Source organism: Mustela putorius, unplaced genomic scaffold (genome assembly GCF_011764305.1).
Source record: "Mustela putorius furo isolate JIRA1106 unplaced genomic scaffold, ASM1176430v1.1 tig00003871_pilon_pilon_pilon, whole genome shotgun sequence".
Taxonomy (NCBI): domain Eukaryota; kingdom Metazoa; phylum Chordata; class Mammalia; order Carnivora; family Mustelidae; genus Mustela; species Mustela putorius.
Genome location: NW_025422023.1, coordinates 1,769,378 through 1,784,066, shown reverse-complemented (window position 1 = coordinate 1,784,066; position 14,689 = coordinate 1,769,378). Strand labels below are relative to the sequence as shown.

Sequence of the window (14,689 nt, the reverse complement as noted above, 5' to 3'; positions counted from 1 at the left end):
TTATTTACAAAATAGTGGCCCAACTTGCTGAATATACATTTAAAGACATTTTCCTTCTAATATTTTATTAAATTAACTTAAATGTAAGTTTAAAAAGACTCCTAATGTTTATGAAATCTATACTAAAATAGAAATTGTTATTATTTCCTTAATATTTGTCACTAATGAAATACACTCTAGTCTCCTCAGGCTTCCTCTGTATGATATGAAGGAATGATTTCTCCCATAGCACAAACAGATACAGAAGCAGTAGACAGATGACTCCTGGTGTTCCAGGATCTCTACGTGGGTTCACACTTTTAAGATTCAGGCATGTTGTTAGAAGTTTAATTGGATATGGGGGGAAAAGTAATTAATGGGTCCCCTATGTAATATTATCAAAGAAGAGAAGGGAAGGGACATTTTTGTTTAATGATTCTAAGTATTAATTGGTTTAATTAATCTTTAGTCAACCAGGACCAAAAGATTGGGATCATTCTTGCATATTTTCAGTGCTCTGAAACTAGAACTCAATCACAAGAGGAAAGGTGGGGAAAAACAAATACATGGAGGCTAAAGTGCATCTTACTAAAGAATAAATGGGTCAATTAGGAAATTTAAAAAGAATTGAAAAAACTCATGGAAACAAATGAAAATGAAAACACAAAGGTTCAAAATATTTGGGACACAGCAAAGGCAGTCCTGAAAAAAAAGTATATAGCGATACAAGCCTTTCTCAAGAAACAAGAAAGGTCTCAAGTACACAACCTAACCCTACACCTAAAGAAGCTGGAGAAAGAACATCAAAGAAAGCCTAAACCCACCAGGAGAAGAGAAATCATAAAGATCAGAGCAGAAATTAATGAAATAGAAACCAAAAGAATAGTAGAACAAATCAATGAAACTAGGAACTAGTTCTTTGAAAGAATTAATAAGATTGATAAATCCCTGGCCAGACTTATCAGAAAAAAAGGAGAAAGGACCTAAATAAATAAAATCATGAATGAAAGAGAAGAGATCACAACCAACACCAAATACAAACAATTATGAGAACATATTGTGAGCAACTATATGCCAGCAAATTTGACAATCTGGAAGAAATGGATGCATTCCTAGAGACATATAAACTACCACAACTGAACCAGGAAGAAATAGAAAACCTGAACAGAACCATAACCACTGAGGAGATTGAAGCACTCATCAAAAATCTCCCAACAAAGAAGAGCCCAGGGCCAGACAGCTTCCCAGGGGAATTCTACCAAGCACTAAAGAAGAATTAATACCTATTCTCCAGAAACTGCTCCAAAAAATAGATATGGAAGGAGAACTTCCAAACTCATTTCATAAGGCCAGCATTACCTTCCTCACAAAACCAGACAAAGACCCCACCAAACAGGAGAATTACAGACCAATATCCTTGATGAACACAGATTCGAAAATTCCCACCAAAATACTAGCCAATAGGATCAAACAGTAAATTTAAAAAATTACTCACCACAACCAAGTGAGATTTATTCCTGGGCTGCAAGGTTGGTTCAACATTCACATATTTGTATCAATGTGATACAGTACATTAATCAAAGAAAGAATAAAAACCATATGAAACTCTCAATAGATGCTGAAAAAACACTTGACAAAGTACAGCATCATTTCTTGATCAAAACTCTTTACAGTATAGGCATAGAGGGTACATACTTCAAAACCATCAAAGCCATCTATGAAAAACCCACAGCAAATATCATTCTTAATGGGGAAAAACAGAAGTTTTCCCCTAAAGTCAGGAACATGGCAGGGATGCCCACTATCACCACTGTTATTCAACATATTACTAGAAGTCCTAGCCTTGGCAATCAGACAACAAAAAGAAATAAAAGGCATCTGAATCAGCAAAGAAAAAGTCAAACTCTCACTCTTTGCAGATAATATGATACTTTATGTGGAAAACCCAAAAGACTCCACTCCAAAACTGCCAGAACTCATACCGGAATTCAGTAGTCAGGATATAAAATCAATTCACAGAAATCAGTTGCATTTCTAGATACCAACAGCAAGACAGAAGAAAGAGAAATTAAGGAGTTGATCTCATTTACAAATGCATCGAAAACCATAAGATACCTAAGAGTAAACCTAACCAAAGATATAAAGAATGTGTACTCAGAAAACTATAAAGTACTCATGAAAGAAATTGAGGAAGGCACAAAGAAATGGAAAAACATTCCATGCTCATAGATTGGAAGAACAAATATTATGAAAATGTCTATACTCCCTAAAGCAATCTACACATTTAATGCAACTCTTATCAAAATATCATCAATTTTTTTCAAAGAAATAGAACAAATAATTCTAAAATTTATATGAAACCAAAAAAGACCCCAAATAGCCAGAGAAATGTTGAAAAATAAAGTCAGTATTGGTGGCCTCACAAGTCTAGGCTTTAAGCTCTATTACAAAGTGGTAATCATGAAGACAGTATGGTACTGGTACAAAAACAGAAACATGGATCAATGGAACAAAATAGCCCAGAAATGGACCCTCAACTCCATGGTCAACTAGTCTTTCACAAAGCAGGAAAGAATTTCCAATGGAAAAAAGATAGCATCTTCAACAAATGGTGTTGGGAAAATTGGACAGCCACATGCAGAAGGATGAAACTGGACCATTTCCTTATACCACACAGAAAAGTAGACTAACATGGATGAAAGACCTCAGCTTGCAACAGAAACCTCTCAAAATCCTTGAGGAGAGCACAGGGAGCAACCTCTTCGACCTCAGCCACAGCAACTTCTTCCTAGAAACATCACCAAACACAAGGGAGGCAAGGGCAAAAATGAACTATTGGGACTTCATCAAGATCAAAAGCTTTTGCACAGCAAAGGGAACATTCAACAAAATCAAGACAACTTACAGAATGGGAGAAGGTATTCAAAAACGACATATCAGATAAAGGGCTAGTATTCAAGTATCTATAAAGAACTTATCAAACTTAATACCCAAAGAACAAATAATCTAATCAAGAAATGGGCAGAGGACATGGACAGACATTTCCACAAAGAAAACATCCAGATGGCCAACAGATACATGAAAAAGTGCTCCACATCACTTGGCATCAGGGAAATACAACTCAAAACCACAATGAGATACCACCTCACACCAGTCAGAATGGCTGAAATTAACAAGTCAGCAAATGACAGATGTTGGCGAGAATGCGGAGAAAGGGGAGCCCTCCTGCACTGTTGGTGGAAATGGAAGCTGGTGCAGTCACTCTGGAATTAGTAGGGAGGTTCCTCAAAAAGTTGAAAATAGAGCTACCCTATGACCCACCAATCGCACTACTGGGTACTTATCCTAAAGATACAAATGTAGTGATCCGAAGGGGCACATGCACCCAAATATTATAGCAGCAATGTCCACAACAGCCTAACTATGGAATAGAATCTAGATGTCCATCAACAGATGAATGGATAAAGAAGATGTGGTGTATATATATACAATGGAATACTATGCAGCCATCCAAAGAAATGAAACTTTGCCATTTGCAATGATGTGGATGGAACTAGAGGGTATTATACCAAGAGAAATAAATCAATCAGAGAAAGACAGCTATCAAATAATCTCTCTGATATGTGGAATTTGAGAGGCAGGGAGGGGGGATTGTGGGGCAGAGGAATGAAAAAATGAAACAAGATGGGATCTGGAGGGAGACAAACCATAAGAGACTCTTAATCTCACAAAACAACTGAGGGTTGCTGGGGGGTGGGGGTTGGGATAGGGTTGTTGGGTTATGGACATTGGGGAGAGTATATGCTATGGTGAGTGCTATGAAATATGTAAGCCTGATCATTCACAGACCTGTACCCCTGGGGCAAATAATATATTATATTTTAATAAAAATAATTTAAAAAATAGGATTGTGCTATCTGCAACAACATAGATGAACCTAGAGGGTATTATGCTAAGTGAAATATGTCAGACTGATAAAGAGAGCACCGAATCCTAACCACTAGACCACCAGGGAAGTTTGTCAGACTGATAAAGACCATATAATTTCATTCAAATTTGGCATCTAAAACAAAACAAAACAAACATAAAATGAATAAGCAAAAAAATAAAAGGCAGTATCAGACCTATAGAGAAGAAACTAATGGTTGCCAGAGGGATGAGGGTTGGGGATATGGGCAAAATGGGTGAAGGGGAGAGGAAGGTACAGATTTCTAGTTATGGAATGGATAAGTCATGAGATTAAAAGGGATATTATAAGAAATATAGTCAATGATATTATAACAGTGCTGTAAGATAACAAAAGATAGCTAAACTTGTAGTGAGCGTAACATATTTGTTGAATCACTGTATCATACACCTGAAACTAATGCAAAATTGTGCATCAACTAAGTTTAAATGAATACATAAATAGATAAGTTAATTAATTAATAGGTAGTATAGGAATATTCTGAATTCACCTTCTCACTTGGACACATTGAATCAACAGCTGCATATGGAACAATCCCTTCTGAAAAATTACTGGAAATCAGCTGAGCAGCTACCCCACAACAAAAAATTAAAGAGCTTTATCAATATGGGTAGGAGAGGCAGAGATGTGTTCTTTCCAAAAAGCCCACCCCCAGCATAGTGACACACAGTTGAGAGGAATCTCACAAATACAGAGCTTGTCTCTGAGAAGCAAGGGGTCTATGCTCCATCTCAGGCATCCCAATTCTTAGGACCTACAATGGAGAGATAAGCCCCCAAAGTGTCTGGCTTTGGAAACCAATGGGGCTTACATCTAGGAGCCCCAAAGAGCTGTAGGGAACTGAGTTTCCATTTTTTAAAGGCTGTACACACAGACTCATTCACCTCAGGACCAAGTGCAAAAGCAGCAGTTTGAAAATCATCTAGAGTATATTTGAAAGAAATTCATTTGCTAATCTTAATGCATCTGCCAGAAGGGCAGGGGCCTGTTGGCCTCTCTCTGGAGATGAAGGTGCTGGTGGCCACCATTTTTGCAATGTCACTTTTCCTTGCTAGTGCTGTCAGGTGTCTCAGCCCTTCACTCTCCTGTGGTCCCACTAAAGCCGGCAGGCATGCCTTACCCTCACATTAACCTGTGGTCCTGTTAAAATCAGCAAATACACATAGTCCACACACGAGACACCCTCTGAGCAGTTGGCTCTGAGGTCCAGGGGGTGTTGCATTCCTGGGCCCCATGGGATTGAAACAATCAGAGAGACAGTTCTTGGCAGGTTACCATCCCCAGGTCATAGCACAGAGAATAGACTGAAACACCTACATCTTCCTGTGAAGAAAGCCTATTTTACTTGTCCTGGAACGTCAGTCAGAAAGGCAGGTTTCAGGATTGCCACATACCCAGAGGCTACATGGGCCAGATGTTGCCATCTTTGTGCCCTTGCTTCACTACAGCTTGTCAGTACCTTCAAGAAAGGAGCTTATACATTTGTCTGAAACCCCAAATTTTACAGCTGTCAGCAAGGGAGCCCCTCTACATGGACTGGTCTGGATGCCAGCAGGGCTTACAATTGTGGTCCTACAGAACTGTATGTATTTTCATCCTTTAAAAAGTGGTGCCTGAGCATCTGGCACCGAATAAGCATGAAACTAGGTGCTAATTTGGATCCCTCCCTTTGAAACAGTGGCAGAGTTTGGCACAACTTCAACCAACTGGGACTGATGAAGAATAAATCAGGTTGCTTAGACAATCACAAAGGTTTCACAGGCAACTAAGAGCTAGGGCAGGGTTGAATGACAGTTCATCTTCTACACAAATCCACTCATGCAAGACTGGGAGAGAAAGCTATACAATACATAGTAATAAGCATGGTCAAGCAAAATGAAGAAACAGAGGAATATATTCCAAACAAAAGAATATCACAAAACCCCAGAAAAAAAAAAAACTTAATGAAACAGAGATATTTCATTTACTTGATAAAGAGTTCAAGGTGATGGTCATAAAGATGCTCACCAAACTCAGGAGAAGATAAATAAAAACTGAGAACTTCAAAGAGAGATAAAAAATATAAGAAAATACCAACAGAAGTCATAGAGCTGAAGAACACAATAATTCAACTGAAGAATACACTGGAAAGCTTCAACAGCACACTAGATAAAAAAGAGGAAATGATCATTTATCCTGAAGATAAGGCAGTAGAACTCATGCAGTCAGAGCAGCAAAAAGAAAACTAATCAAAAACTAAAGATAACTTAAGGAACCTATAAAATAAAATCAAACTGAACAAATTTGCATCAGAGAAGACCCAAAAGGAGAAGGAGTGAGAAAGGGACAAAAAAACTTATTTGAGGAAATAATGGCTGAAAAATTCCCTAACCTGGGGCAGGAAATAGACATTCAGATCCAATTAGTCCGGAAAGTCAAAAAAGAAGAGGAACCCAAAGACAGACACACCAAGACAACTTATAATTAAATTTCAAAACATAAAGCTAATAAGAGAACCTTAAAAAAACAGAGAAAAAGAACTTATTACATATAAGGGAATGAACAAATGAAAATGGAACTGTAACATACCAAAATCTATGGGTTGATGCAAAAACAGAAGGAGAAATTAAGAAAATAGTCCCACTCACAACTGCTTAAAAAGAAGGAAATATCAAGAAACAAATTTAACTGTGGAAGTGAAAGACCTGTATACTCCAAACTATAAGATATGGAAAACATAAATTGAAGAAGCACAACTAAGTGAAAATGTATTTTATGCTGATGTACTGGAAGAATTAATATTATTAAAATGTCCATATTACCCAAGGCAATCTATAAAATCCTTGCAATCCCTATCAAAATCCCAATGGCATTTTCACATAAATAGAACAAACAGTCCTAAAATTTTGTATGGAAACACAAAGGATCCTGAATAGCCAAAACAACCTTGAAGAAGAAGAACAAACTTGAAGACATCATACTTTCCAATTTCAAACTATATTCCAAAGCAACAGTAGTTAAAACAATGTGGTACTTGCATAACAACAGACACATAAATCAGAGGAACACATTAGATAGCCCAGAAAGAAACCCAGGTATTTATGGTCAGTGAGTTAATTTAGAACAACTAGCCAAGACTATCCAACAGACAAGACAGTCCAAAATAAATGGTGTTGGGAAAATCGGACAGCCATACAAAAGAATGAAATTAGAGTCTTATACCATGCACAAGAATTAACTTAAAATGGGTTAAAGATTTGAATGTAAGACCTAAAACCATTAAGATCCTCTAAGAAAACAAGTTGGAAAGCTTTTATTTTTTTTTCAATTTTTTAAAACTACTTAAGAAAAAATGTTTATTATAAAATTTTGAAAATATACAAAAGTAGAGGGAAATAATGAGCCCCATACCTCTATCTTTCAGCTTAGAAACTACCTATATTCTTTTTTGTTTTTGTTTTTGTTTTTATTTTTATTTTATTAGCATATAATGTATTATTTGCCCCAACAGGTCTGTGAATCATCAGTCTTACACCATTCACAGCCCTCACCATAGCACATACCCTCTCCAATGTCCATAGCCCGACCACCTTATCCCTCCCCACAAACCCCCTGGCAGCTGTCAGTTTGTTTTCTGAGATTGAGTCTCTTACGGTTTTTCTCCCTCCCTAGTTCCATCTTGTTTCATTTATATATACAAAGGAAACTACCGGAGCCATCAAAAAACTGAAATTTTGCCATTTGCAATGATATGGATGGAATTAGAGGGTATTATGTTAAGTGAAATAAGTCAATCAGAGAAAGCAATTACCATATGATCTCTCTGATATGAGAAATTGGAGAGGCAGGCCTGGGGCTCGTCCGGGGAAGGGAGGGAAAAAAGGGTGGAAAGCTTTCAGGTATATAAGTCTTGGCCAGGACTTTGGATTTGACTCCAAGACTAGGGCAACAAAATAAAAAAACTAAGAAGTTAGGACTACTTCGAACTAAAAACAAAAACAAAACAAAACAAAACAAACAAAACTTCTGCACAGTGAAGGAAACCATCAACAAAATAAAAAAGCAACCTTTTGAATGGGAGGAGGTATTTGAAAATCATATATCTAATAAAGGGTTAATAGCCAAAATATGTAAAGAGGGACACCTGTGTGGCTCAGTCAGTTAAGTGTTGGACTCTTGTTTTCAGCTCAGGTCATGATCTCCTGGGCATGAGATGGAATCCTGTTGCCAGTCTCTGCACTCAGTGAGGAGTCTGCTTGAAGATACTCTCCCTATGCTCCTCCCCCTACTCGTGCTTCCCCACAAAAATAAATACATGAATCTTACATATATATAATTATGTTTATTATTATATATATTATTATATAAATTATATTTAAATATAAATATATAGAGAACTTGAACATCTCAATTCCAAAAAACCAATCTGAAAATGGGCAGAGGATCTAAACAAACTTTTTTCCACAGTAGACATAAAGATGGCCAACAAGCACACGAAAAGATGCTCCATATCACTAATTATCAATGAAAGGCAAATCAAAATCACCTCAGTTCACCTCACACATTTAGAATGGATATTATCAAAAAGATAAGAAATAATAAGAATCGGGAGGATATGGAGCAAAGGGAACTTTTGTGCAGTGTTGGTAGGAATATATATTGGTACAGCCCCTATGAAAAACAGTATGTTGTTTCCTCAAAAAATTAAAAAAAAAAAATACCATGTGATCCAGCAATTCCATTTTTGGATATTTATTAAAAGAAAACAAAAACACTAATTTCAAAAGATATAAGCACCCCCCCATTTTATTACAGCATTACTTACAGTAATCATAATATAGAAGCAACCCAAGTGTCCATCAATGGATAAATGGACACATACACACACAGAGACACACACATACAGAATGGAATTCTACTCAGCTTTAAAAGAGAATGAAATCTTGCATTCTCAACAACATAAATAAACCATAAGGGTATTACACTAAATGAAATAACTCAGAGAAAGACAAATACCTTATGACTTCACTTACATGTGAAATCTTAAAAATAAAAAACAAATGAAAAAACAAAACTGAGTAAAACTAATAGATACAGAGAACATATTGGTGGGAGCCAAAGGAGAAAAGGATTAGGATGGGGTAATGGGCAATGGGAATTAAGAAATACAAACTTCAGGGGTGCATGGCTGGCTCTGTTGGTTAGCGTCTGCCTGTGGTTCGGGTCATGATCCCAGGGTCCTGGGATTGAGCCCTGTGTCAGGCTCCCTGCTCAGTGAGAAACCTGCTTCTCTCTCTCCTCCCCACTCATTCTCCCTGTACTATTTCTGTCTCTCTCTCAAATAAATATTTTTTTTAAAGGAAAAGTAATACAAACTTCTAGTTTTAAAATAAATAATTCATGGAGACATATAGCATGTGACTATAGTCAGTAAAATCATATCACATATTTGAAAGCTGCTATGAGAGCATATCTTAAATGTTCTCTTCACAAGAAAAAAAGATTAGCTTTGTATGGTAATATGCGATAACTAATTGTGGTAGTCATTTTAAGTGTATGTGTATATATGTGTATATGTTTATATATATAAATTTATATATACATATATAAATTCATTTTTATATAATCTTTGTGTTATATACCTAAAACTAATATGATATAATATGTTAATTATTGTTAAAAAAAAAAAAGAATGGTGCCAAAATTCTACCAATGTGTAGAAGACACAACTTGAAACTTTGAATTATTTTTATTTTTCTGTGTAAAATCATTTACCCTCCATGAACCTCATTACCTTATTGTTTCATAGAATAATGTTTAGTATTCAACACATTAACATGTGGGAAACCGGTCTGTGGACTTTAGTGTAATATAATCATTACTGTATTACCATTTTTGAGTGTCATTTGTCAGCATATGTTAAGAGTGTGAGATAAAATCTCACTTAATTTTTATAATGAGCTTATAAAGTAAATATACTTACTGTGCAAATGACACAGGGTGATTATATTACATATCCATAGTAACACAGCTAACAGATAAACAGTGCATTCTTTTTATTCATAAGTAATAGGTATGACGTGAATACCAGCTCTTGTTGAGGATAAATTCATGTGATCTCATTATTTGTCCATGACTGATCTGCTCATTATCCTTTCCAATTCCTATTGGTAGGTGCCAAAGGAACGATTTATCTCACAGAGTTCTTATGTTGTAATGTATCCTTAATCTTTGTATTGTTTTTTTACAAAAATCAATAAACTTTCATAAGGCATTTGACAACTTGGTAGATTTTAAAATAGTTGTATTTCATCATGAAAAGAAAAAAATATCTATTTTTTATTCATATTCATATGCTGAACTATTTAATCCTTGTGTAAGGGGGGTGGATATAAAAGTTCTAGAAACAACATTAAAATATAAATGGAACACAAGTACTCCACTGGGAGGAATTCACTTTGCTTACAAAGAAGAACTGTACTTTGTATAAAGATGATTTCCCGAAGCAGTCAGCGTATGCCAGCGGAAAAGACTAAAAGATACTCAGTGGGAAGATGATCTCCATTTATCTTATTCATACAAAGCCATTTATAATTTTTTAAAACTCCTTATTCTATTTTTAGTTAGCATCCAGTCAGGAAGCTCAAAGTTTACTTTGTGTTCTATTTCCTCTTAGGATTCCGAGGCCATAGGAAATGCTGTGATTCACTGTATGAAAACAGGACCCAGAGTTGACAATAAGGTTTAGTTGGTGTTACCTCATTTATAATGATCCAGTGACAGTCAAAAGCAACCAAATTAGTCTCCACAACCTAGAACAGAAAACAAACCAGCTATCAGTCAGCATTAATAGTGAAAACCAAACCAAACCAAATGAATATACTTGCAAATGGCAGAGAAAAACAAAAAACGAAAACAAAAACAAAACCCATATCACGTGTTAGAAAGATCTTTGTTATTAAATTAAAGATGTAAAACTGTTAGCCGAACACCACAGAAGCTTTTGTGTTCAACGTGCGGATGCACTGTAGACTTGCTAATTAAGTTTGAAAATAAAATTCATCACAAGCCTAGAAAAATAGGTTTCAACTAAAAAAATAAATAATACCACACAGTGATTTAACTGGTAGTTCAAATCACATTTCCTATTTCAAGTAAAGTTTGATGGCTTTCTATTCTATTTCTACAGTCTGGCTCTAACATTCTTATCTTCTGCTATTTCCTTATGTAAATGCTTGCTATTTTCTTAAAGCAAACTGCTCTGTGTTCTGAAATACTTTGTACTGTGTTCTCTAAGGAGATCCAATTGTAAAGTTGTCTGAATGTAAAAACTAAAAGCAATAAAGATTATATTAACATTAAGTTGTGGGTGGATAACTTCAGTAGCTTTTAGCTGCTAATTACATAAACAAAATTTATGCAAAAGGAAAAACAAACAATATATAGGTCGCAATCTTGACTAACTTTGAATAAATGGATTCTAAATGATTCTTGGCTTGGGCTAAAAACTGTAAGCTTGGTCACACACACGTGTGTGTGTATGGAGTGTGTGTGGGCATGGGGGGGGCACAGTAAGGTAGAGGTAGCTTTTGTATTACTTTCCATTCTATCCAATCTTATACATATTTTAAGGTATGTTTTTATGATTCATGCTGTGGGGCATACAGGCCTATAACAGGTGACACTGTTTTATAAAAGATTATTCTCATATTTTCAGCAATAATGCCCACAGATCGGGTTTTAAATGAAGATTCTTTCTAATAACTATCAAGGAGTTGTTATAATACTGTGATTGTTTTGTTGGTTATTCTTCTTCCAACTGAGAAATGACTGTTGAAAGATGCACTGAATCATGAGAATTCCAACTGGAAATATATTTCTTGTATGATTCAATATTTTCTGAAAGGATGTAGTTACTTCCAGTATTTTTGTTTTAATTTTGGTATAAATTTTGTACTATTTCAATACGTATCACATCTGTCCCTATGAATTTATTGAAGTATATAGATAATACATCACCATATAAGTGAAGTTGTTATTTATTTTTAATTAACATCATTATTATCATCATTTTTAAAAATACATATATTTTCCATTTATATGCAAAATAATGTAGAAAATATGACTTTGGCAGTTTTCAGTTTTAGAAATCACTTTACGCCATTAAGGCCAGCACTTATTTCTAATTTTATGATTATATTTCTTTAATCATCTTAGACAAATCAATCACTAATTTATTAGCAATAAAAAGTGTTAAAAAAAAAGTGTTCGAAAATAAGCAAGGGCTCTTAGAATTTAAAGAAATACAAACCAGAAATTCTGATATGAAGAAAATAGTTTTCCAGTTAAATAGAGTGACATATTTTTTTTAAAAAGCCCGTGACTTAAAAAAAAAAAAATGACCAAAATACGGTAATAGCTAGAAGTCAAAGAGAAATGAAAGCCAAAATATAGATTGAAAGAACCTACTGAAACAACATCAGCAGTAGAGTGAGGAGATGGCTCAGTTTAGCTTAAATTGCCTTCATGCCGATAATCTATACCATTTGGACAGATTAGGCAACATCTGGGCTCTTAGAACCCTTCATTAACCTGCGGACCTTTTTAAATGAGAAGCTGTCTTGTACAACAGCACTTATGAAAGAGGTAGAAGATAAAGGTTGCAGTGGTAACTTACTGATAATTTGTTTGGACCATTTTCCTATTCATTTTTCACACTTTGACCTGAAACAAACTTTCAGGCAAAAGCATGGCACAGCGTAGAAGTCCAGGCTCAGTCTCATATTTCCATAGAGGAGAAAGGTGAGTATCTCGTCTAAGGCCATGGTTCTATTAATTCTACCACCCTCCTTTGCTTAGGGTCAGCAGAGAGATTATCTTCTTTCACTCCTGTTTTTAATTTCACTCATGAGTATGGATACACAAGCCATTTCATAGTATGAATTTGAAACAAGGAAAGAGATTATTAGCACATTACTGCAGATAAGGAAATAAATCATTTACTACAACAGCTTAAATTCTTGGAACAGACCCTGTTCTACTACTGCCTGATGTGGTACTGTGCTAACCCAGAAATAAACCTCTTGACACATTACATTTTGGGTCTCCTTGTTAGAGTAATTTAGCCTATTTTATCTAATGTAATGCATTTTTATTAATCTTAGCTATGCACATTTTTCTAACCTTAATAAATTTTAATAAATAGCTCATTAGAGTAATTTTAAATCCCGTGATTTTATAAAGGCATGGTTTCCAAACCATGCAATATTTGGTGGCCTTTTCACAAATGTCAAATATTCAGGCCTTTTTTCATGAGCCCAGTATTCTTTGGGAAAGGAAAACAAATTATGCCAGAAAGGCACTCAAGAAGGAAAAGGTAGATATGTCTGTCCCTTTTATTACATACCAAAATAGGTGTACACAACTCAAATCCATGTAGTAAGGTGGCACCCTGTTATAAAGAAACTCTGAAGCTTTTTTATTGGTATGTTGTACACAAAATGTTAATGCTTCCATTCATCATCTGAGGAGGAATATACTTTCCTTAGCTTTATGTTAACATCTTTATGCATAAACAATGAGCTGGCATGAGTTATCTGATTTTTTTAATAATTGAGTGTCACTAAAAGTAAGTGATATGAAAAAGCTACTAATTAAAATGGTAACTGATATCTGGAAATGGAAGGAGCATTTACAAAGGGGCATAAAAGATGACAGGCACTTCAACAACCTAGACTTTGGAAACCTGGTAGGCTTTGAGTTCTTTCACTTAAATGACTAGAACAGATATACTGTACAGATAAAAATAAAATGTATTACTATACCTATACTAGCATATAGCATGTGACTTTGCATATATATGCATCCCCTTCAGAAAAGTAAAATTACAACCAAGTTAAAAGAAAAGATGGAGCGATAATGTGGTTTATGCTTTCTGCATATTATCACACTGAGCTAACACATAATGAATATTCTTAGGAGAAACATATTTAAATAAAAAAAATTCACAGCAATTTGTGTGGATAACAAAAGGCACCTAGATATTGTAAAGCAAAATCAAATCATCTGACAATTTTTCTATTTTTTTAGTAATATCAGTCCCTTTTCACCTGATATACCTCAGTCTCAGTAACGCTGTATCAGACTAGCAGCATTACTAATGTGAAGGACTGAATTCTGGATAAAAGATTAAGAAGTGATTGTAGATATCCTAGAATTTTTTAAACCTTTATATTTATTTTCACAGTTACATTAGAACACAAGGAGGGAAAATTTTTTCCTTTCCCCATCTTCCTTACCTAAGTATCTCATCTCCTTTTTCAGCAGTAAACATATCTGAAGCCAATGAAATAGATTAAGCAATTGATTGTTTTTTTTTTTCACCAGGACCCTATTTTACATCTGAGCTCATTATTAGAATTGTGTGTTCTCATTCCGAGGATTCTTATAATTGTCTAGCAAGTTAGTAAACACTAATTGTATTTCTTAATCCAAAATTTCAAGAAATTTTAGATTGCTATGAAGTATTGAAGATCCTAAAAATTAATTTAAAAATTTATTACCATAACAATAAGAAACACTCCTTGAAAGATCATATTATGCTGGAGCTATTCAGTCAGCATTATACTTGGGCAAGTCAGCAAGAAAAATACCATCCAATGGGGACTCCTGTATGTTTGGTATTCAAAATAACAGAAAGGAAATATGGATTTTCCTTCCTAATCTGCTCCTCCTCTCCTTCTTACCCCATGCTTCTCTCTTATC

At 35.0% G+C, this 14,689-nt stretch overlaps 1 protein-coding gene across 2 annotated transcripts in view; it reads right to left on the bottom strand.

Annotated features, from left to right (window-relative positions):
* The window catches only part of GRID2 (glutamate ionotropic receptor delta type subunit 2), a 1,483,500-nt gene that overhangs the window by 576,797 nt on the left and 892,014 nt on the right, over positions 1 to 14,689 (bottom strand). For both annotated transcript variants that reach the window (XM_004756063.3, XM_004756062.2), the window contains exon 5: positions 10,684 to 10,737. In XM_004756063.3, coding sequence (XP_004756120.1) covers positions 10,684 to 10,737 — 54 coding nt within the window. The remainder of the gene's footprint in view (positions 1 to 10,683; positions 10,738 to 14,689) is intronic.